The sequence below is a fragment of the Thamnophis elegans genome, chromosome 5 (assembly GCF_009769535.1).
Source record: "Thamnophis elegans isolate rThaEle1 chromosome 5, rThaEle1.pri, whole genome shotgun sequence".
Lineage (NCBI taxonomy): Eukaryota > Metazoa > Chordata > Lepidosauria > Squamata > Colubridae > Thamnophis > Thamnophis elegans.
This window is the reverse complement of record NC_045545.1, coordinates 49,984,674-50,009,310: the sequence shown is the minus strand read 5'-3', so window position 1 is coordinate 50,009,310 and position 24,637 is coordinate 49,984,674. Positions and strand designations below refer to the sequence as shown.

The following is a 24,637-nucleotide window of genomic DNA, read 5'->3' as shown; positions in this document are numbered from 1 at the left end:
AGGCTGGAGTCAGTGCATCAAGAGCCACCACACACAGATGGATCCTGGACATGGGCTTCAAATGTCGGATTCCTCTTGTCAAGCCGCTCCTGAACAACAAACGATGTCAGAAGCGACTTACCTGGGCTAAAAAAAAACAGACCTGGTCTGTTGCTCAGTGGTCCAAAGTCCTCTTTTCTGATGAGAGCAACTTTTGCATCTCATTTGGAAACCAAGGACCCAGAGTATGGAGGAAGAATGGAGAGGCACACACTGCAAGTGTGAAGTTTCCACAGTCTGTGTCGATTTGGGGAGCCATGTCATCTGCTGGTGTTGGTCCACTGTGCTTCACTAAGTCCAGTGTCAACGCAGCTGTCTACCAGAAGATTTTGGAGGACTTCATGCTTCCTTCCAGATGAGCTTTATGAGGATGCTGACTTCATTTTCCAGCAAGACTTGGCACCTGCCCACACTGCCAAAAGCACCAAAACCTGGTTCAATGACCGTGGGATTACTGTGCTTGATTGGCCAGCAAACTCATCTGACCTGAACCCCATAGAGAATTTATGGGGCATTGCCAAGAGAAAGATGAGAGACATGAGACCGAACAATGCAGAAGAGCTGAAGGCCGCTATTGAAGCATTGTGATCTTCCATAACACCTCAGCAGTGCTATAGGCTGATAGCTTCCATGCCATTGAGGCAGTAATTGCTGCAAAAGGGGCCCAAACCAAGTACTGAGTACATATGCATGCTTATAATTTTCAGAGATCTGATATTGTTCTATGTACAATCCTTGTTTTAGTAATTGCATGTAATATTCTAATTTTCTGAGATTGTGGATTTGGGGTTTTCATGAGCTGTAAGCCATAATCATCACAATTATGACAAATCACGGCTTGAACTATCTTGCTTTGCATGTAATGAGTCTATCTCATACATTAGTTTCACCTTTAAGTTGCATTACTGAAATAAATGAACTTTTGCACAATATTCTAATTTTTCGAGTTTCACCTGTAGATAGTGACTTATTATTATTAATTTGTGGTACAGATTTTTTAACACCACACAAATTAAAAATGACAGTTTGGAATTTTAAAAAACATCTATTCAGACCCAGAAAATTAGTTTTAGAATTCTTTGATTCCAGTTTTGGTACTTAAGTAAATTATATTGCTTAATGTTCTAAGTTGTGTAGAAATAGCCAAGGCAATCACAAATTTCACTAATTTCCTAGCTAAATATAGATACATATTCTACAATAAAAATCCATTATGGCAAAAGTGATTATACTCCTTTGTTTAGGTGCAAACATTTAAACTGTTATAGTAAAGAAATATATGAATTATCAAAAAGAAAAAACAATTCAATCAATTACTACCAAGTATTACCAACTACTAAGTATTTAAATTGGTAGTTTTCTACAGTGATTTTAAAAACATTATTTCAATTTCTGATTTAAATATCTAAACACTTCCATTTCAGTATTTACCATTGGGTTGAACTACTTTAGACTGAAAAATACAGAGACAGAATATGACAACTCCTTAATGTCCAAAAACTGTCATAGACATATAGGAAAATTTCAGCAAAAGCACAGTGATGCTGCAATCTTCATCAAAACTTTAACATTATGAATCTTAATACATATTATTATTTACCATATCAAACATTAATGTTTACCCTACATTTACAGACTATATTCACCATGGTCTGAATTTATAAAAGCATGTAATTTAAGGTAATTCGCCCTATTTATCTCCAACTTGGATAATAATATATTTAAAACCATATCCATGGAGCCCAATTTGATTTAGACCTTAAAAATCAATATTTAAGGTGCTCCACTTTGATGGTGTAAAAATTAAAATAATAATTTACAACAAATATTTCTTTTGAGATTCATTATAACAAGGAATCACTTAGGATTCTTTATATGTTATATTAGATTATCTGTGAAATAATTTAAGATTTTCAGTATTTTTAGATTTGCTTTTCTGTTTTTTTCCTGATAATTACTATAAGCAGAAGAATAGGCCATATTCAGTTAAAGAAACAATCAGATATGAAAAAGAAACGAGTGAAATAAGAAAAAATGAACATACTTTCACACAAATGGATACATGAATACATCCACACAGACAATAAAGGCATTGTTGTCCTCACACAAGCACTAACAAAAATAGTTCTCTTCTGTGTTATGTAGCATCATCACTATTAGCAAAATGAAGTTCAGTACTGCTAAGAATGCATACATTTGTTGGACAGTATACCATTAACATAATCAGTATTATTCCCTTTCTTATTAAATAGAGAAACAATACCAGAATGTTTTGAATTTATATTTCTGAATGCTATTATTGATTTGAGAATCAACAAGTACCCCAAATCTACCAAGTCAAAACATTGGTAGACCTTGTTAAGCATCAAGTAAACTTTTACCAAATCTAACATGGCTTAATACAAATTTCACATTAAAGAGATTGCATTTTCAGTCCTCCACGGCCATTCCCAAATAGGCAATAGCAATGAACTAGATAACAAGGCTTCTGAAAGCACCAAAATACAACTTGGAGTAATGATATAGTGAAATCCTGTCAGCGAAGTACACACCTTGGCATTGATATAAGGGTCAAAGGGGCCGTACTTTTTGAGTTCTTTGATCTCAAGAGCATTCTACAAAAAGGAGAGGAAAAGAAAATGTGATGATGAAATGGCAGGATATAGTAAAAAAGCAGTGAGTGATTCTGAAGGGGAGAAATGATAGAACATGATAATATTTCATTCCAATGAAAAGCAATTAATTAAACTAGCCATTCCAGCTGTCAATAGCTGATCAACATGCAAAGCTCAACTAAATATCTTAAGTTCTCTATTTAACACTTCACTTTGACATCTTACAAATATTTGGCCTCATACTAGCTATAGATGGCAAGAGCCTTTATTTTCATATGGCCCCATCCAATTTATTAAAGAATTGCAAATTGCATTATAAAATTTGAAATGTTAACACTAAAATGATTGACAAAGTTGTTTCCTAGAAGCACAATAAACAATGTCTGACAAAAAAGATTTCCAAACAATATTACTAAAAACTTTTGAATGTGTACATTTGGCTATACAATCACAAAAAATATTACTAATCAGCAAAGGAACTTCTTTGAATATTTGTAAGAGATTATGCTATACTCCTTATTAATTCAGGTAATAAGCCTCACAGTCAGGGGTCTATTATAGAAATGGAATTTTAACTTTAACTGTGAACAAGTTGTTCAGATCTAGTTTGGTTGCAATTTGGCCTAAAGTAGTAAGGTAATATGGATAATGCTTCCTATTAGAAGCAAATACATAGCTTCAAATAATTTTACTTTCCAAAAGAAAAATGTTATGTAGACAAAAAACCCCTGAGGGCTCATTCTTGGTGATGCCCTTTCTGTGGTATAATTTACAGCTGGATACCCAGTGTTCCTCAACATTATTGGTCTTCTAAAGGGTTCTGAAAACTTTACTTTTTAGAAAATGCATTTTTTGGAAGTGGAGGTTTAGCCTATCTCCATGGGTGTCACTTAATGTCTGTTAAATGTTTTATGTGAGATAGATTTTTGATCCTTTATTTTGGCTTTCCATAAGCTACTTCAACCTCTGGGAATAGGAATTCAGCAGTGTAGACATCATAATAAATAAATGCACACATACAACTAAAAATGCAAGTGAAATAATTTCATGAGAAAACTTACTAATATTCCCAATATTTCTGTTTTTCCAAATACCAGCCCCAGTTTAATTTGGAGCAATATTGTAAGAGTTTACCTGGTCTCCAAATCAATACTAGCACTATGAGGTGTATATGTCTACATTTGTACACAAGAAAGTTTTCAATCATACAAGTCAAATGGCAGCATTTTAAACAACAGAAACAATTACTGTTTTTCTTCCATTTGAACACAGCATTTTAGTAAATTAATTATTAATATCTGAAAGCTGTATTGTAGTTAACTGCACAAGATTAGCTTACTAAGCATAAGTAGTAAAGCAGTATAAGCTAGCTACAAAATATGGCAAAGAGTATAAAGCTGTTTAGAATTGCTTCACCACAAAAATAAACGGATGTACCAATTACATCAGATTTCAAATTTCCAGAAACCATGGTGGGTGGTGGGGGTGGAGTATAGGAATAATGGTTAAAATCCTCCCACTGAATATAAACCAATTTAGCCATTGTTCTTTTCTACAGTTCTCAATCTGATCAACCAAAAATACAGCTTTCAGGGTACACTTTTTCATATTTGCTGAACAATAATAGCATTTAACCTTTAGCTGTTTCTCAAGCAAGATGTCAAACAACAAATTTACCCTTGTAGATGCTGTATTCACCCCCTCCTATGGAACAATATAACAAATGTTGTAAGATCATCAAGAGCACAAAAAGAGGAACGTATTCAGACCTGCTCATTTACTTTAGTGTGGGAGGGTCCCTGGTGTATTAGCAGTTTCACTATTTCAGCATCTCCCTTCCAAGCTGCCAAATGGAGAGGATAACAGCCTTTGCAGTCAGCCACATTCGTTAATGCATCATTTCTCAACAGAACTTCCACAACATCCCTGAGGACGGAATAATGCCATGAAATTTCAGAAGAATTCTGGATACGACAATCAAAATCAAATAGTAAATTGGACATGTGTTAATAAAAATATCAGTTTGTATACAGTCTACTTGGAAAATATTTCCAAATTCAAATATTCACCAGGGTTCCTTAAGAACTGGGAAGTGAAAACAGCCTATTGTTCATCCACCAAAAGAAAATAAGGCTGCCATCTACTCTGGGAGATAACTTTCAACCTAGTTAATGAAATGTACAGTATCTATGTAAATAGGCTTAGGGTCAAGCATTAGGAACTATTTAGTAAGGCTGTATTACTATTATTCTTCTCATTTTTCCTATTACCTATCTCCTTTTCTACTTATGACTATACCTTTGTTGCTTGTATCTTTACAATATGTTTTATTTAGTTTCCAAGTATGATTTATGTTGATTGCTTATTTAGTCTCCTATGACTATCACTTATTGTTATATCTTATGATTTATGATGAATGTATTTTATGAAGACTATGATCATGATTTATCACTTATAGCTTTTACATACACTGAGAGCTTATGCACCGAAGACAAATTCCTTGTGTGTCCAATTACACTTGGCCAATAAAGAATGATATTCTATTATTCAAATTATCTATAAGTGGACAAGTGTTTAAATCTAATTTGCAAGAATGAACATTATTTTTTTCCAAGTATGAGTTAGTTATACAGTTTATTTGATTATTTTCTTAATAAATTAATATTGCTATCCAACTACCCAAAGGAACTCTGGGTGGTGAACAAGACTAAAAATACAATGACTAAGAACCATTAAAGCAAAAAGACAGTGTTGAGGCCCTAATAAGACTCATATCCATAGATTAAACACATCATGCCAGCCTCATTATCCTCCTAACCCTAGGGGCACATTTTGATTGTTTTCCTTAAGACCAACAGCATCCACATCTCTTAAGAGGAGGCTATTCCTTTAAGACAGACATCATGACAGAGAAAGCACAATTCCAAAGTACCATAAGACAACTCAGATTTAGAGGGATGAACAGAAACCTTTAGGGATAGGCAGACCCACAAGTAACTTGCCCCTATGCCACCTAGAGCTTTAAAGATGATAATCAGCATTTTAAATTCAACCAAAGTCCACTGGAAGCCAATGCAGCTCATGCAGCATCAGTGTTACATAGATGTTATTTCAGTGCAGTTCCTTATGTCCCTGCCATAGTATTCTGGACCAAATACTCTTTAAAAGGTAGCCCATGTAGAACACATTGGAAAAGGGAGGCAGCAAAGACATAAGCAATGATTCCTGATCTAGAATAGGTTAAACTGGCACATAAAATACATTTGCGCAAAGGCTCTTCGGGCTACAGTTGCCACCTGCTATTTAGGCTGCCATTGAGTTAAAGTGGAACTGCAGTGTGTACCAACTCTGACTAGAAAAGGATAACCTTAGCCAGAATTAAAGATGGCAAATCAACAGATACGGGGTAGCCTAAAAAACTACAGGCGTTCACTCCTGTCAGGGGTGGCCTGAAGCCAGATCTTCTCTAGCCAGACTTTTGCAGCTTCCAGGTACTGGTAAGACACATGCCCAGCACCACCTGGATGGTCCAGATCACAGATGTACAATTGAGACCCATGCTGTAGAAAGTAATAAAGATAATCTTGATGGAGATATGCATGATCTGCTACCCAGGTAATGGGCTGTGTCTGTATGAGACATATTTTCTATTTACAACAGACAGATAGTATCCTAATATTATGGCACCCTAAAAGCAGAGGCCTGAAGACAGACCTCTCCTCCTCACATGCCAATTGGAACCATTCCTTGGAGAAAGGAGAAGTACTAAAAAAACAAGACCTCCTACTCCCAACATCTCAGGCAGTCCAGAAGGATGCTATGATTTATGGTACTAAAAACCAATGAGAAGTCAAATGGATACACCATCCCCATTCCAAACCCACCAGATGTTATCCAGTGTGATCAATTGCATTACTATATAGTATCTCAGCCTGAAAACAAATTGTAACAGGTCCAGATAATTTGCTTCCTCTACAGCCCTTTGAAATTATAAACCTACCACCTCAACAGTCTCCCTCAAAAAAGGAACATTAGAGATTCAGAAAAAAATGTCCAGTAGTAACTTCTTGAGAAGGGGCAAACCACTGTCTCCTTGAAGGGGCATGGTACCTCCCCTATTATTAAAAAAAAAACATTTACCACAGATTAGCTACATACCACCTATCTATATGTCACCTCTCTGGGTGGCCTTGACCAATCAGAAGGGATAGAACCTAACATTGTAAGTAACAGAATCATCAACCTAAGGACTCTGTCCATTTCCTTGGGAGTAATCAAATGAAACTCAGCACAAATAACTGGACAAGCCCAAGCCACAGTCATCACCAAAGGACCAGCTTAGGCAGATGCTACCTCTGAAAGATTTGAGGCACTTTTAATAGAAGTTTTTTTTACATAATCTTCTAGTACACTTTATTTTATTTATTTGTTAAATTTATTTGTTAAAGGTTGCAAAGGTTCCTATGGCCCTTGCTTATCCTTGTTAAAGCTTTTGATTTCACCATTTCAGCATATTTTATTTACTTGTATTTACCTGTAGAAACAACCGTGTAAAGAAATTATCAGCAAAGATCACTATTTTTTCAAAATAAAGCATGTAAGTAGCCAATGCTCATTCTTTCTCAAAGATGCAAATTATGTTTTTATGTTTTTATGTTCTTATGTTACACAGCTGCAAGGGAACAGCTGTAGAGCCTGTTCTTCTAGACTGCTAATGTGTTGGGGAGGGCACAGAATTGGATAAAAAAAAAAAAGAACAGACTCTGAGCAACCTGAGTTTAGCCAATGATAGTGTTAAGTGGAGGAGAGGTAAACCTTAACAAATGCTGAAAATGAAACACTGAACTTACTGTTTATAAAAGGACACAGAATCCACAGCTGCATTGTCTGTTCATTACTCTAGAAAAACAATTTTTGTAGCCTCTAAATGGCAGTAAAGAGCAACTTTCTAGCCAATGTAAGGACTGAGAAACATACTAATAACAGCTCTTCAGTATAGAATACTGTATATATAGATATGAAAGGCAAGTACTGTACTCTTCAGTCCCAGAGAAATAATTTGCTGCTCAATTAAAAAAACAAAACTAAACAACAACACGTTAATAAAAAGAAGAAAACCATGAAAGAGGAAAACTTCATTAAAATGCAACTTTAAGTCTAATAATTTTGTTTCCCTATAGGGGAATAGAAAATATTATTTTTAGTTGAGAATTAGTAAAGCAGTTCCAATATTTTCTGATTTCAGCAAATTATTTGTTAAAACAGGGTGTAATGTTCTGATTAGCAAACTAGTTACATGTTGGCTGGCTAGAAGGATAATTAAATGAATAAACTGCTGGCTTGAAAACTCACATTGGGTGTTTGTTAATTGCTATTCATTAAGAAGAACCACAATGAAAATTAAGTGGGATGCTGTAAGATTTAGGCCTCGTCCATGTATTCAACATATTTATTAGGGACTTGAATGAGGTGCTACAGGGAATGCTTGTAAAATGTGCAGCTCACATAGCATTGCCTAGGATAGATAGTGGCATAGAAGACAGAACAGTCAAATAAACTTGAGAAATTAAGGTACTGACTGACGATGACAAAAGATTAAATTTTAAGAGAAAGAAATGCAGGAAAGAGATAGATACACAGATTTAAAACTGGTGATATCTGACTGGCGTCAGAGTTTGTAAGTAGAGGCCACTGAGTACTAGCTGAGTACAAACTAAATATGAAAAATATAAACATAAGCCTTTGTGGATTTGGACATGTTCAGGTTGAATCTGGACACGCAAGTTTGGGGGACGCTTTCAACTAGACTCCTAGCAAAGTAACTAAAGAAATTTTAGGATTTTAGTAAAACCCCTGTTAAATCACATAAACTAAACATTATAATAATTTATTAAATATATATGCCACCCAATAGTCAGTTTCTCTGGACTGCAGAAGTAACAACTACATTTCAAAATTTATCATCCCACTATAACCAATGTATAACAAGCATGAGAAAATGAATCTTGAAAACTCATTTGCCTCTTCTCTCTAAAGAAAAGCTTTCTGGATTGACGAAGATGAGCATGCACACGTACGTATGCTGATGATACTCAGTTTTATATCTCTACCCCGATGATCAAAGTGATGCTGTGCCGCCCTCTTGTGGTGCTTAGAGCTGTGGGGGCCTGGATGGGGACGATAATCTGGCAAATGGCTTTGGGTCTTTAGAGCTTCAAGATTTGGGACTTTAAGTAAATTCTAGATGGGGTTACACTACCCCAGATGAACCTGATCTGCAACTCGCGGGTTCTCCTGGACTTACGACTCCTGCTCAAAGAGGCGGTGGCAGTCATGTCTAGAATATCAAAATATCAACATCTCTGAATAAATCCATTTAACAATAATATGGCATAGTGCACTGCATAATCCTGATGATAGTCGAGTTCTATTACTTATGATATTTGAAGGAAGCTATTTGTAAAGTGCTACAGGGTTTATTTGTTTTAGCTACTTTAATAGGCTGATTGTTTAAAAAGTTATTTCAGACACAGAAAACTTACTTGTGGCCATTCAAAGCAGCATGATGCAATGGAGTGTATCCAGTACTGTCAACACAGTTCACATTTGGTCCTCTCCAGATACTGTAAAGCAAAAGTAAATAAATAAATGTTATACATTAACACACAAAGTATAATCAGTAAACAGTACCAGACTGAGACAGGTTTCCTGTGAATAACACTAAAAAAGTATATTCTGTAATCGCAATCTAAGACAACAGTATTAACTTGCTACTATCTTAAACAAAGAAAAACAGGTGCTCACATAAAGAGATGGATTATCCCGATTATCTAATCAGTACCTTATTACTATTTCAATGGTTATTATTTGTATGTACTCATCAGGCAATATTCAAGTGAATTGGTCCACAAGTAGCACAAGCTGCAAGGAAGCAATACATAAAACAAAGGGAAAAGTAGAGAAGCCACATAATTTGTTTTTGTTTCTACTGTACATGTTTGTTTAAATGAATCTTTCATCTTCATCTTCTTTCCAATCAGATAATATAGCTAGTAACCACTGAAAAATGTTCATAGTCATAATAAATGTATTTTTTGAGGTCAGATCAATGTATTTTTCTTTAAAAATGAAAAAATAATAATCATAAAACCAAGTCATAATACAGAAGGGCTGTTTTTAAAACACTAGAAGTCAAATTAACTATCAAACCAGAAACCAGGGTTTGCATGTATTGTGAGTGCATAATTTAGCAATAGTACTGGAAATGCTTGGATTAATCTCTATAATAGCAAATGGGTGTGAAATGCACAATACAGTCAAAATGTTGGGTATAATTTAAGCATAGTAATATTTGGAAATCTCATATTGCTTTTGCAAATAACTAAATATTTTAAAAATAATTAGCACACAAACACAATATTATTATATTTCATAATAATAAGTTTTCAAACCTTCTCATGCTTCTTCTCTGAGAAGGTTCATTTTAGATTTGTAATAAAATTCACAAAATATATCTGTATAAAGGATAATATAAATAAACATGTTACTGATTCCTATCCTTCAAATTTATGAAGGCAGATTTCTAGAGGCAAAAGAGGCGTTATGATATGTTAAAATTAATAATGCTGAAATAAATACATTAATTCATTTTTTTATGAAGTCCTGATAAAGATTTTTATTTCTTATGCTTTACTGGTTTTACTATATTTTGTTTGATTGCTGTGAATCCCTGAGTGTTAAGATACAGATTTAATACACTCTTATTATAATAGCATTTAAATATTACATATACAAAGGTAAAGATAACCCCAACATGTGTACATACAAAAATGACTCAAACTAAGTGAAGTCTTAATTGCATTTTATTAACTGCAACATAAATCTATTAAAATGTTTCACATTTTCTATTCTGTTTTTCAAAGTACTTTAAAATAGTGCTAATAAGAACTATTAGTACTGAGTAATAATTCTCAAATATTACCACACTTGAATTTAAAGTTAACATGAGCACAGATTATTTGCAAGTGATTATATTGCTCATTTCATGCCTATTTGTTTTCTCATTATTTTATTGCAAAAGTAACAATTATGTAAAGTGGAAAAGCATAATTTCTCTATAGGCATGATGAGTTTGTAATGAGGTGATATTTAGTATTCTTATGCCTTCTTTAATCATCCATAGTAAAATAAATATCAAGTAGTGTCCACAACTGAGTTTACAAACTATAACCTCCTTACAAGTTAACAATACTAAACCACTAAGTAAGCAACTCATAGTGCCTAAATATAAGCTAATTTTTAAAATGAAGAACAGAATCAAGAACCTCTTTAAAAAGTAACTGCTTTTACCCCCAAGAATATTAAGGAAATACAGTTTATTCTATAGAAGCACAACAATTTTAAGGAGAAATGACATTATAAGTACTTTAAGCTCTGAATTACAAAGTTAATTCAGACAAATTATCATCAGCTGAATGAAGATTTAATCAGGTTTCACTGCCAATCACATTGCTACATACTATGGCACAAATAGTACTTAATATTCTAGTCTTGTTTGATGTGTGTAATGTTCTAATATTAGCATTTCAATTTTTATAGGAGAAAACAAGCATTTCAGAACTCAAGATGTTTTTAGCACCATATAAAATGGCACAACATTTTAAAAACAAAATAGGTAATTAGTTCCTGGCTGAGACACAGTATGAGAAAGCTCTTTCCAAACAAGTAGAGGTTAGTTTAATTATTTGTTGTTTTATATTCTTATCTGAAAGATGCAAAAATATATTTAATAATAATTTGGTATTTAATAAGGACGTGAAGGAAGAAGACAAAGGGAAAAGGATTAAATTAAGTTAATAATTTATAATAACAATATGAGTGGTAAAAATATCTCATGGTTGCAATTTATTGTTTTTATAGGCTTATATTGCTTAAGAAACAAGTCATCTTAGAAATGAAGATTTCATTTCAGTAACATAATTCTATAACATCTGTTGGATGATACTTACCTAAGGATACATATATTATTCCTCAAAAAGACTTCAAAATAATTATAACAGTGGCATATATGTATGAATGTATCTTTACTTCAAAGAAGTAAACTTTCAATAATATGGAATTGTGGAATGAATGCTTTTCTTCTTTCAAGGGACCAACTATTTTCTGGTTGACAATTAAGATTTTATGAGATTTGCGGCATTTTCTATGTATACTCTAGATTGGATTTGCCAGGAAACCATTTAGGCACTTAAAGATCAAGAGGCTTTTTTTTTTTTGGCCAGAGGTTGGTTGACCTTTCAGAGATTATTTGAATCTTAATTCTGCTAATTTGGTTTGATGGGTTTGTGTTTTCTTTGTCAATCTTCTCCCTGGCATAAGGCACTTTTGCAGCTTCTGACGACTCTTGAGCCAACTGTTCTCTTCTAGGACAGTTAACCATTCCTGAACTGATGGTTTTTTTTAGGAAATGAGCCTCAGAAACTGAAGTGAATAGGTGTAAGACACTCCTTGGCTTATGACTGTGATTAGGCCTGGCATGTATGGACATAAATTGTGACAGTCATAAAGAAGGTCGTCCACATAACCAACTTGATGTTTTGTGGTGGACATCAAGCAAACGGTGCAGTTGTTAAGCAAAATCTGTGGTCATTAAATAAATCCATTGTTCACAACAGGAGCATTTTTGCTTAAAATAAAAAGGCAGTTTTCAGCAAAGATGTTTGACTGCAGGACATCTGTAAATATTTTACACCAACTTTGTTGTAAAACGGCCGTAAATGTGGCCCAGTTGCCAAGCACCCAAAATGTGATCATGTGACTGCGGGGGGAACAACTGTCAGAATTTTGGATCATGAGTACCTTTTGGGGGACAGGCTCTGCCATAACTTTGAGCATATAATGAGTTTGTCGATCTCATCAACACACTAAAAAAAATACTCAAGATAATATCATTTTGAGAGTTCTTAAACATTTCAAGTGTAAAATGGGTTGCCAAAATATGTAAGAACTCCTTAATCTTGACCTCCATACATGAGGATTGAGAACTTGTCCTACTTCATTATCGCCCTCATACTGTACTAGTAACAACATGATAGCATTTACATATCAGGGTTGATGTAGAACAGATCAGAGCTAGAGAACATACCTTGTCTGTCAGCACTCTGCACAAAATTCAACTGGAGGAACCCAAAGAAGAGTTCAGGGTAATTATAGTTTTTTTCTAAAATGCAAAAAACTTTCTAGAAATTCTAAAGTCAGGAGAATATTTTTTTTTTCATTCTTTTACCCAAACAGAAAATTGGGACAAATGAGGATAGCATATTTGATGTATTTCCGTATCTATTGTAGGAGAGTACCATGTATAGGCTATGAGGTCAGCTCACAAAAGCTTACGCCTTTACATAAAATGTGCTATAGTAGATGAAAAAGATGCAACCAGAATCATGATTTCTTTATTGCTGACTTATCTAAAGTCAGCTTGCTATTTCAGCTCTAAAATTGCATTGTACGCAACATAAAATCAGCATATTGATATATTCTATTTTAAAATGTGGTAAATTCATGATAACAATTTGGAGATAAGGTGGTTGTGCTACAATATCAAATGTTGATCATCCAATTATAGTCATATAAGATATAGAAATGTATTATACTCATCTTTCAAAAAAGTAGTATATAATGCTTTTTTCCAACTCGTTTGTGTTGCTCTGTTCTCTTGCAGATTTCGAAGCTAAACTCACAAAACCAGTTTCTTATAATTCCAAAACTTGCTTTGTCTTGTTGAGTAAGCAGGGCAATCACTTTATGTCTTCTAATTTTATCCAAAGAAATGGCCTCTGTCCTCTACATCCAACTTCAAGTCCTTTTAGTTGGCAGAACAGAAAGTGATTTACCTCACTTTCTTTACAGTGGACAAGAGTCGATGTGCAGAATTGGAATTGAATCATCCTTTTTTTGCATGCAAAAATGGCAATGCCATTGGAACAATCTTATGTTACCAAATATGGCCTGTCCTCAACATAAGAACTGAAATAATGCAGTGTAGAAAAATATTGCTGTTGCAGATTTTAGTGACTATGGCGGAGGAAGGGAAATTCCTTAATTTCTAAGGCAGGAGTCATGGTCTCTAGGTTTCTAGCCTGATAACCTAACCATTAAAACAAACTGGCTCTTAAAATATATAGCTACCATGAGTAAAAACCATTTATAGCTTTACCTTCATATTTACATAGCATGACTCTTTATTTTTCCTATGAGCCACTAGTGACTTCATCCACAAACATGCCTTTTCTTTACATTCTAATTTAAACAATTTATGATTCTTTGCTACTATTTTGTTCTTCTTTACTCATCATCAATTCAAAGAGAAAAGCCTACACCTGATTTCTATATCAAAAAGTTTATGGCTATTTATGAATTCAATTTGTATGGTCACCCATCTCATCAAATGACTCTGGACATCCAACAACATTTAAATAATAAAAACAATTTCTAACAACACAAACATTAAAATAAAGAGCAGATGAGTATAATTCACTCATCCTGTTCACTAGACGAACCAAGAAACAACTCCCTGTAAAAACTCAAATCTCTAGGTCTGGGCACAGAGCTATTCTTTAAGGACTTAAGAAAAACCAGCAGGGTAGGGGGGGTCATCCTGACCTCCGAAGGGAGAATGCTTCATAAGACGGATGCTATAGCAGAAAAGGAATTTAGGACTGATCAACTGACATTACTTAGTCAACAGAACTTGAAGCATGCTGCTCCTGCCTGACCAGCTCAGATGGGAGAAACAACTGGGAACAGACTGTGTTGGGACATACACTATATAACTTGCTAGCAAAGTACCATAAGTCAATATTTCTGGGATTGTTAAAAACAACAGTAGGTTGATATAAGACAATCTGGTGAGCTGGAACTTCCCACCCCACTCCAGGGGAAGGATACTGCAAAATCCCAATTCCCACCCGATCAGCTGGGACTCGGGAGGCAGATAATAGATGGGAGCGGGACCAGTCAGAGGTGGTATTTACTGATTCTTCGAACTACTCAAAATTTCCACTACCAGTTCTCCAGAACTGACGAGAACCAGCTGAATACAAACCTCTGATGTGTGTGTATAACCTGGTAGGCTGGCAAATCAAACTTTAGGGTTTAAAAGAGGGCATAAGGACTGAACAATTGGGTGAGCGTAATCTTTTGATATATAAGTGCAAGTGTTAGTGAACGCATAGAAGCTTGATAGTTATGTAAGACAATCTTTCTGGGCATTTTTTACCATTTGATGAGCCAAATGTCTGTAAATTTATTTTTAGTTGCTTTCTATTTATTGCCTTCTACCTGGACATTAACACACTACATGTAATTAGTAATCAAAGGTCATGAAAGAAACTACTACTGCACACAAATGTAAGCCACTTGACCCAAAACATAAATATGCTGTAAAGGTAGAAGACCAGACAATGCAAGAAACAACTAAAGGAAAAGCCAAATTAAAAATGCCAGACTTATCAGGGACTATATGAATAAATAAATTTGTTTTTACTTAAAATCAATCTGCTTACAATAATTCTACATCTTACTACCAATAGTAAGTAGCACATTCTCTATAACAACTGGAAAAAGAACCCAGACCAAATTGTGTATCAATACGAAAAGAAGAATCCATTATGTGTCACCATCATAACTGCAGTTCTAAAATTCAATATTAATTATGTATGTTATGCAGTCCAATATATCTTTTTTCTTTCCATTTAGTTGTGTCTGATACTCAGAGCTTGCTTGCACAAGTCCCTGCAGGTTTTTTGGCAAGATTTTTCAGAAGTGGTTTGCCATTGCTTCTTTCCTAGAGCTAAGACAGAATTACTGGTCCAAAGTCACCCACTGACTTTGTACCTAATGCGGAACTAGAACTCACTGTCTCCTTTTTTCTAGCCTGATGCCTGAACCACTATCTTAGAACCACCATCTTGGAGGGAGTTGGGACACTTGAGATCAATCGACTGTTGCCTTTTTCATCGCCATTACTTGGTTCTGGCACGACCCCTCCCTCCCTCTTCTACTTCTCCTCTGCTTTCTGGTTCGATCCTGAACAACAATGCGGAGCAAGGGCTTTCTCCTCTCGCCATTCCGGCTGCTGTTACTGCGGCCATGGAGGCCTCTTGCTTTGCCGAGAGTCCTGCATGCCACTCTGTGTTCACAATCTTCGCAGAAAGAGAAAGCGGGGGACGAAGAGGACGTGGGCAGGGAGCCTGTCCCCCCATTCCAACCGGCGTCGATCCCCCAGCCACTTCAAACTTTAGAAACTTGTCCCTGCTACTGGACTCTGCAGAGGAGAAGATTAAGAGCGCAAAGACTTCCTCTCTCACATCATTACTAACTCTATTTATTTCAATCTGCGCCAACTGCTTTGACAGTTAAGAACTGCGTCCTTCTTGTTTGCTGAGTGAAGGAGTGAATGTATGTATGTATGGGTGAGAGAATGTTCCCACGTGTTTTTAATTTAAATTAATTCTTTATCTTTTGTATTATTGTATATTTTAACATTTTAATATTAGTCAGGTATGCATGAGGAGAATGTCTGGCCGGTATGTATGAGGGGATTGAGAGTGCGGCCTGGAGCCCCCTCCACTGAGTGCAGAAGCAGAAGTGGATGGGGGCCCGGATCCGCCTCTCATCCCAGAGTGTATGGTACGAATGGCCTGCCGGGGAGAACGGGGGCCGTGGGTGGGGAGGAGGGTTCTACGGCGACGGGGATGGGACGGAGCATCCCGGTCATGGTTGGGCGAGGCAGGTACGACGGGAGTTACAGGGCTAGCCATTACCAGGGAAGGAGAGTTCGCTACGTCACAGCGATCCCTCCTTCCGGCCCTGATAGCTCAACTCAAGGACCAGGTGGCAAGAGATGTCAGGGCCCTGGTCTCAGGTTGCTGTTGCTAAATGCAGGTCTGTGATTCATAAAGCTCCCCTCGTTGGGACTTAATATTAGACGAGGGGGCAGATGTATTACTGAAACCTGGCTATGCCACGAGGGAGGAGTCCCCCTCTCAGAAATGTGCCCAGAAGGGTTTCAGGTGCTCCACCAACCATGACACCAAAGAAGGGGTGGGGGAGTGGCAGCCATCATCCGAGAGTCATTAGTTCCTCATGGGATCCCTGCTCCGGAGACTGTCGGGTGTGAGTCCCTCCTGGTGAAGTTGGACCTAGGGGGTCAAGTGGGCTTGTTTCTAATGTACCTGCCTCCCAGCTGCATTACAACAGCCCTGGCTGTGCTCCTTGAGTCAGTAGCTGGACTGGCGGTTGAGTTCCCCAGGCTGATAGTACTGGGGGATTTCAACCTGCCATCTCTGGGCGAACGCTCGGATGGGGCGCAGGAGTTCATGGCTTCCATGAACCATGGACACAGGTAATTCAGGGTCCGACTCATACAGCGGGTCACATGCTCGACCTCATGTTTCTCTCGGGACAGTGGAGACGTGATCTGGAATTGAAAGGCATTGAGATCTCGCCTTTGTCATGGTCAGATCACTTCCTACTGAGGCTTGATTTTCGGAAACAACTCCCCCACTGCAGGGAGGAGGAACCGATTAGGTGGTTCCGCCCCAGGCGCCTGATGGACCCTTTGGGATTTCAGACGGCGCTTGGAGAGATACCTGACTCTCTTGCCCACAATCCGGCAGAGTCCTTGGTCGCTGCTTGGAATACAGCGGCGGCTGAAGCCCTGGACCGGATTGCGCCTTTGCGGCCTCTCCGCGCAAGTGGATCCAGGAGGGCCCCTTGGTTTACCGAGGAACTCCGGGAAATGAAGCGCCAAAAGAGACGCCTAGAGCGACGTTGGAGTGCTAATAACTCCGAATCCCACCGAACACAACTAAGAGCCTTTATTCTTAAATATTTATTCAGTGGCGATACGGGCGGCAAAATGTGCTCATTTTTCCACTCTTATTGCGTCCGCAGAATCTTGCCCGGCCACCCTGTTTAGGATAACCCACTCCCTCCTGAAAGGGAGGGGTGCGGGAGAGCCTTTACAGGGAAGAGCGGAGGAATTTGTCCAGTTTCTGTCGGACAAAGTCGCTCGGATTCGGACGGACCTGGACTCTACTTGGACAGTGCCAGCCGAGATGCCGGGGGAGGGCCTTGATCGGATTTCTTGGAGCGAGTTCCAACTTGTCCCTTCTGAGGAAGTGGACAAGGCCATGGGAGCGGTGAGTGCCTCCACCTGCTTACTGGACCCGTGTCCCTCCTGGCTGGTCTCGACCAGCAGGGAGGTGACACGAGGCTGGCTCCAGAGGATTGTTAACACCTCTCTTCAGGAGGGATCTTTCCCGCACTCTCTGAAGGATGCGGTGGTAAGACCCCTCCTTAAGAAGCCTTACCTGGACCCAGCTATCCTTAATAACTATTGCCCAGTCTCCAACCTCCCCTTTGTAGGGAAGGTTGTTGAGAAGGTGGTGGCCTTTCAACTCCGACAGACCTTGGATGAAGCAGACTATCTGGATCCCTTTCAGTCAGGTTTCAGGCCTGGTTACTGCACCGAAACTGCTTTGGTCGCGCTGATCGATGATCTCTGGCGGGCCAGGGATAGAGGACATTCCTCTATCCTGGTGCTTCTTGACCTCTCATCGGCCTTCGATACCATCGACCATGGTATCCTTCTGCGACGGTTACGGGAGGTGGGAGGCACCGTTTTACGGTGGTTCTCCTCCTACCTCTCGGACAGGTCGCAGTCGGTGTTGGTTGGAGGACAGAGGTCGACCCCTAGGCCCCTTGAATATGGGGTGCCACAGGGCTTGGTCCTGTCCCCCCTCCTATTTAATATCTACATGAAGCCACTGGGTGAGATCATACACCAGCACAGGATTAAATATCATCAATACGCGGACGATACCCAATTGTATCTGTCCGCCCCGTGCCAACTCAGCGAAGTGGTGGAAGTGATGTGCCAGTGCCTGGAGGCTGTTAGGGTCTGGATGGGAGCGAACAAGCTTGCACTCAATCCAGACAAGAAAGAGTGGCTATTGATGTTGCCTCCCAAGGATAGTCCAGACATTCCATCTCTTAGCCTGGGGGGTGAAATCTTACACCCCTCAGAGAGGGTCCGCAACTTGGGTGTCCTCCTGGATTCGCAGCTGACATTAGAACACCACCTGACGGCTGTGACCAGGGGGGCTTTTGCCCAGGTTCGCCTGGTGCACCAGCTGTGGCCCTACCTGGACCGGGAGGCACTTCAAATGGTGACTCATGCCCTCGTCACCTCAAGGCTCGATTACTGTAATGCGCTCTACTTGGGGCTGCCCCTGAAAAGTGTTCGGAGACTACAGTTGGTCCAGAGTGCAGCCGCGTGAGCGATATTGGGTGTACCTAGGTACACCCATGTTACACCTATCCTCCGCGAGCTGCACTGGCTTCCTATTGGTCTCCGAACGCGCTTCAAGGTGCTAGTCATTACTTTTAAAGCCCTGCATGGCTTAGGACCTGGATATCTAAGAGACTGCCTCCTGCCACATACCTCCCAATGACCAATAAGATCTCACAGGTTGGGCCTTCTCCGAGTGTCGTCGACTGGACAATGCTGGCTGGCGGCTCCTCTGTAGGTGTTCTGGCCCTGTGGAACGATCTACCCGTAGAGATTCGGACCCTTCCCACTCTCTCGGCCTTCCGAAAAGCCACTAAAACCTGGCTGTTCCGGCAGGCCTGGGGCTGTTGAACAAGGTCCAGCCCCACTTAAACGGAATGTCTGGTGTGTTGTTTTTTTAAATTGTATCTCTCTTTATTTTTAATTTTAATTTTTATCTTTCTGTAAGCTGCCCAGAGTCCTACGGGATTGGGCGGCATACAAATCTATTAAATTGCTAAATTGCTATATCAAGTGGATTTTCTTTAGTAAATCTCTTCAGTCAAATACAACTGAGTTAATTTTAAGACATTTCTGAACATGTGTGAATATAGGATTGCAGTCTTGAGTGCTTCTAAGTAGTGTGTCTAGCTTTTTTTCCATTTGATAGTGATCATTATTACTATGTTGTATATTACAGTAGTCTTTTAAAAATAATTTGCATATCCAAGTAGAAATTCTGGTTTATAATTTTTACATTTAAAAAAAGTAAGATTTACTGTATGTATTTCTCATTTCTGCAGTGATATAATCTCTTCCTTATATAGTTTGTATTAATGAAAGAATTATTTATTTGAATTACTGTGTTCTAGACAGTTTAAATGCCCGCAAAAATGTTTATTTCATGCAAACTTTGTTTTAGTATAATCAACAAGCAATTTTGTGTTGGGTTATAGCAGTGTCATGGGAGTGCATTTCCTCAAAATTCTGACCATAATAATGAATTCATTCTTTGCCTTAGTTATTTGTTTGGCTTTTGTTGTCTTACAATCCAGCCCCTCATTAGTTTGTTCTGCTGCTAAAGATTCAGGCCAGTCAAATATTAAGAATATAGTTTTAAATTTTCAAGTTTATTTGTTTTTGTCCGTTTTTCTGCTAGAAGCTTACTCGGGAATCTGTTTTCACTGCATTATAAAATAACCACTGTGAAGTAGCTGTGGAAGACCAAAAACTACAATTTGAATTGTTTCTGATTTAGCAGTTTCTGCAAACAAAACCAATTGTAGTTTACCATAGTTAAACTCCGCTAGCAGCAGGTTCAAAATATTTTCTCTAGTAAAATTATCTTTTATCCCTTTAAGTGAACAAAATTCAGGATTATTATCTGTGTTAACAGACTTCTTGTATCAATATTTACAATTAAGATATAGGTAACTTATACACACTAAAGATACACATCGTGGAAATTTTTTTTGAGGAAGTACAAAATAAGTTTATTATAAATACAGTATTTATAACATTGAGCCAGAAAATGGGTGAGCCAATACTCCACTTATAGGGCTATTAAAAGGACTATTTCAAAGTATCTGTCAGATCAGATTTAGATTTATTCAGCTAGATTCTGCCTCTTCATACCATACGGAGCTCACTGAATCACAATCTTGTTTTGTTACCTGGGAAATGTTTAAGCCTGTTAGTCCTGATGAAATGGATAGAGTTGTGAATTTGGCTCCCTGTGTTTTAGAAATATGTCCATTAGTTAAGGCGCTCCAGAAATAACATGTGGTTGGATCTATGCAGTAGTGAATGCTACTTTGAGGGAGGAGATGTTTTCATCTGTTTGAAAGAAGCAATCCTTTTCTTAAGAAACCAATGTTTCAGCCAAAAGATGTTGATAAATCTGTTCAGATTTGAGACATGGAAATGAGAAGAACTCTTTTGCACTGTTAGCTTTTCATTTGAGATGGAGTTTGTAGGAGCTGCCACAGGGCTCTACTCCCTCCCCATTACTTATCAATATGTAGATGAAGTTTCTGGGTAAGATAATCAAGCTCCACAGGGTAAAATATGCCCACCTAAGACATCTGCTCTACAAGCAGAACTAGCTCCCAATGCTGATTTTGGTGCAATTGAGGTGCTGACCGTCGTCTCTTTACCCCTGCATGGCATAGGGCTGGGTTATTTGGAGGACTGTTTCTTTCTGATCATTTCTGCTCATCACCCAAGAACCAACAAGGGTGCTTTGGATCTCTTTCTTGAAGTAGTGTCATCTAGTGGAACCAAGAGATATGCTTTCACTGCCACAGTGCCTGTCCAATGGAACTCGATTCTTCCAAAGATTCAGAAACTTTGGAAACTGGGATGTTCCCTCAGGCATTTGGCTAAGATGCTAAGTGAGCCCAATGGCTTGGTTGTATAATTGTACAAGTCTTTTTAAGGAATTTGACAGCATTGTATTAATGTTATCACGTTCTCCATTTGTTAAAAAAATGTTGAGCCTCATTGCTATGCTTTTAATTTTCTCTTAACTGCCCAGAGTCATGGAGCAAGATGGATGACTATGCAAATTATTGAAATAAATGAACAACCCATATTTTATTAGAAGCACAAAGCAGTTTATTTAACTGCATAGAAAACATTGGAGGGAGGTAGCTGTACAGGTATAGAGAAAAAATATTATTTATCTCCAGTATATACCCATATCTCCTGTGCTTGGCTTTCTTCTGTGCCTGTATTTGTGTAGTAATTCTAATATTCATTTGAATTGTACGCACCTCAGGAATTATTAATTACTTTGTATCTTACACAAACACAACACCTCTGAACTGTTCATCTAAGCACCCAATTTTTCAGGCTTCTACCCAAACCTGATAAAAATTGTGGCTCCTTTAAGAGTCATATTAACTTTAATAAAGAAGCTATATTTTTACATATTCAGGTGGAAGTTTTAATAAAATAGGGCTAGAAAATAACTAGGTACTGCTTGCTGAAGCAATATCTTCCTAACCATTTTCAAAGCTTGCATAATAATATCACAAAATCTACTGGAAAAATAACAACAGCAATCTAATACTTAAGCAAAATACATTGTTTATACAGGAAGCAGCTCACTATGTTCACAAAACAAATTTAATCTAGTCAGCTACTACCTAATCATAGCAATTCACTCTGAGATCTGAAAGGCCATAATCATGCTTAATTATCTAAGATTTGCCCTTTTGGGGAACACCTCAATTCTACCTGTGTCCTATGAGGTCTATTGGTAAGAGAGTATTGGTAAGGCTTACAATACAGTATGATATAAATCAGGGGTGTCCAAACTTTTTGCAAGGAGGGCCAGATTTGGTGAGATGAAAAAATGTGGGGCTGACCATTCAGCCTGACATTCTTCGAACCATTAACATTAAATGCAAATGAACTATTTTATGAAAGACTAAACAAATAACTCCGGTGGGGAGAAGAGGCTATAGGCCACTCGAAATTTGAAAATGGGCCATAATTGGCCCCCGGGCCGGACTTTGGACATATAAATGGTCCTTTCCTTTTAGCCAAGCAAGCAGCAGTGGAGATAACTTAGTTGCTATAGCTAATTAGGACTTGAAGATTGTTTCATGCTGACCAAATGCTTACAGCAGTGGAACATTTTCTACAATCATCCACTAGTCATTTCTTATTTCCTTGGAGACAGGATTGGATGGAGCACAATCTAGTTTTTGCTCAATAGCTGACCAGGTTGTTGGGTTTATGCAACAGATCACGAAATGGGTGCTTGGTTTCCTGATAAAACTATTTCTCTCTTGCCCAGGCCTTTAACTGACCTTATTATGCGTACTTGAACCCAAACTATGTATTCTAATGACAACAAAAAATACTACTTCAAACAGAAGTATGAATCAATATTCTTTTTTTCTAAGTAGAGCTTATTTTGAGCAACATTCCTTCCTTTTAGATATGAACCATTCCCGCATGTCAACATTTTGCATATCTTAAAAAATTGTCCCTGAACTTTCAAATATTTAGTACATCTTACTGAAAGTTATAAAATCACTTGCTGTAAAATCTTTTGACCTTTATGTGTAATGTACAAGTACTGTACTCCTTTTTCTCTGTCAAATATGATTGTCTTTGGCCTTGATACATTGATTTTCAAATCCATATTATTTGTTGAATCATGCAATTTAATATTTATTGCAAAGTGTTTGGTTCTTAGGCACATCATCTGTATATAAAGATGCATACAAGTAGTCCTTGACTTACTAGCAAAATTCAGACTGGAATGTCTGTCACCAAGTGGTGCAGTTCAGTGAGTCATGCTCAGTCTTTCTGTGCACCAGTCAAGTGTATCACATGGTTGTTAAGCAAATCTGGCTTCCCCATTGAGTACTTGCTGGAAGCCACCCAGGAGGATTGCAAATGGTTATCACATGAATCTCAGATGCTGCAATTGCCATAAATACATGCCAGTTGTCAAGCACCTGAATTTTGATTATGTAACTGTAGGGACATGATGATGGTTGTAAGTACAAAGACTGATTGTAAGTCTGTTTTTTCAGTAATGTCTTCACTTTGAATGATAAACAAATGGTCATAAATTGAGGATTACTTATATTCCCAACCAATATATCTCAAGTATTACCATAGGCATTCCCCGTTTTTATCCATAACTACATTAAATATCAAAAAGATATTACACATTCTTGTTTTACTCTGTGACTAATGTTGAGGCTAAACATTCTGTTCTTACATTTGCTTTATTAATATTATACACTACCCTTACATAATTCATCAACCAATCTTCAACTGTATATACATTCAAAACATAGTAAAGGTAAAGGTTCCCCTCGCACATATGTGCTAGTTGTTCCTGACTCTAGGGGTAAGTGCTCATCTCCGTTTCAAAGCCGAAGAACCAGCGCTGTCCAAAGACGTCTCCATGGTCATGTGGGCGGCTTGACCAAATGCCAAAGGCGCACGGAATGCTGTTACCTTCCCACCAAGGTGGTCCCTATATTTCTACTTGCATTTTTTACAAGTTTTAAACTGCTAGGTTGGCAGAAGCTGGGATAAATAACAGAGCTTACTCTGTTACGTGGCACTAGGGATTCGAACCACCGAACTGGCAACCTTTCTGATCGACAAGCTCAGTGTCTTAGTCACTGACCAATCCTATTCCAAACATATTATAATTCTAATCATTTTGTTAGACATTTTATCTCAACCAGTAATGAACTTGCCCAGCATAAGGCTGAAATGCACTCCCATTTTACTAGTAACCACTTCTCATCTTTTCCACTACAATTCTGTCGATTGCTTTCCCAGGCAAACTTAATAAACTAATTCCCTTAATAGAAATTAACTTACTCTCATTACAGAAGAGAACAATAACAGCATTCTTATAATCATCAGATGCAGATAAAATCTTCACAAACATTAAAACAAGATGCACAGTCATTCCATAAGCAAGCTACATACACAATTTAACATTTCTACAGTTACATCATCTATCATCTACACCTTTGTAGTCTTGCCAATTTCCCACATTCTCACCACAGGTGTGACTTCCTTTTCATCATTTATAGCATTTCTTCAATTCCATTGCTGGGCATACGATTATCATTCCCATACACATTTCTAACATATTCTTTGTACC

General features: G+C 37.7%; 1 protein-coding gene across 5 annotated transcripts in view; it reads right to left on the bottom strand.

Moving 5' to 3' along the window:
- Positions 1–24,637, bottom strand: part of ANKS1A (ankyrin repeat and sterile alpha motif domain containing 1A) — a 137,522-nt gene that overhangs the window by 86,411 nt on the left and 26,474 nt on the right. For 4 of the 5 annotated variants that reach the window (XM_032218726.1, XM_032218724.1, XM_032218725.1 and 1 more), the window contains exons 2-4: positions 9,197–9,277; positions 4,424–4,580; positions 2,592–2,654 (exon numbers count right to left, since the gene is read on the bottom strand). In XM_032218726.1, coding sequence (XP_032074617.1) covers positions 2,592–2,654; positions 4,424–4,580; positions 9,197–9,277 — 301 coding nt within the window. The remainder of the gene's footprint in view (positions 1–2,591; positions 2,655–4,423; positions 4,581–9,196; positions 9,278–24,637) is intronic. The other variant, XM_032218728.1, reaches the window with a different exon arrangement.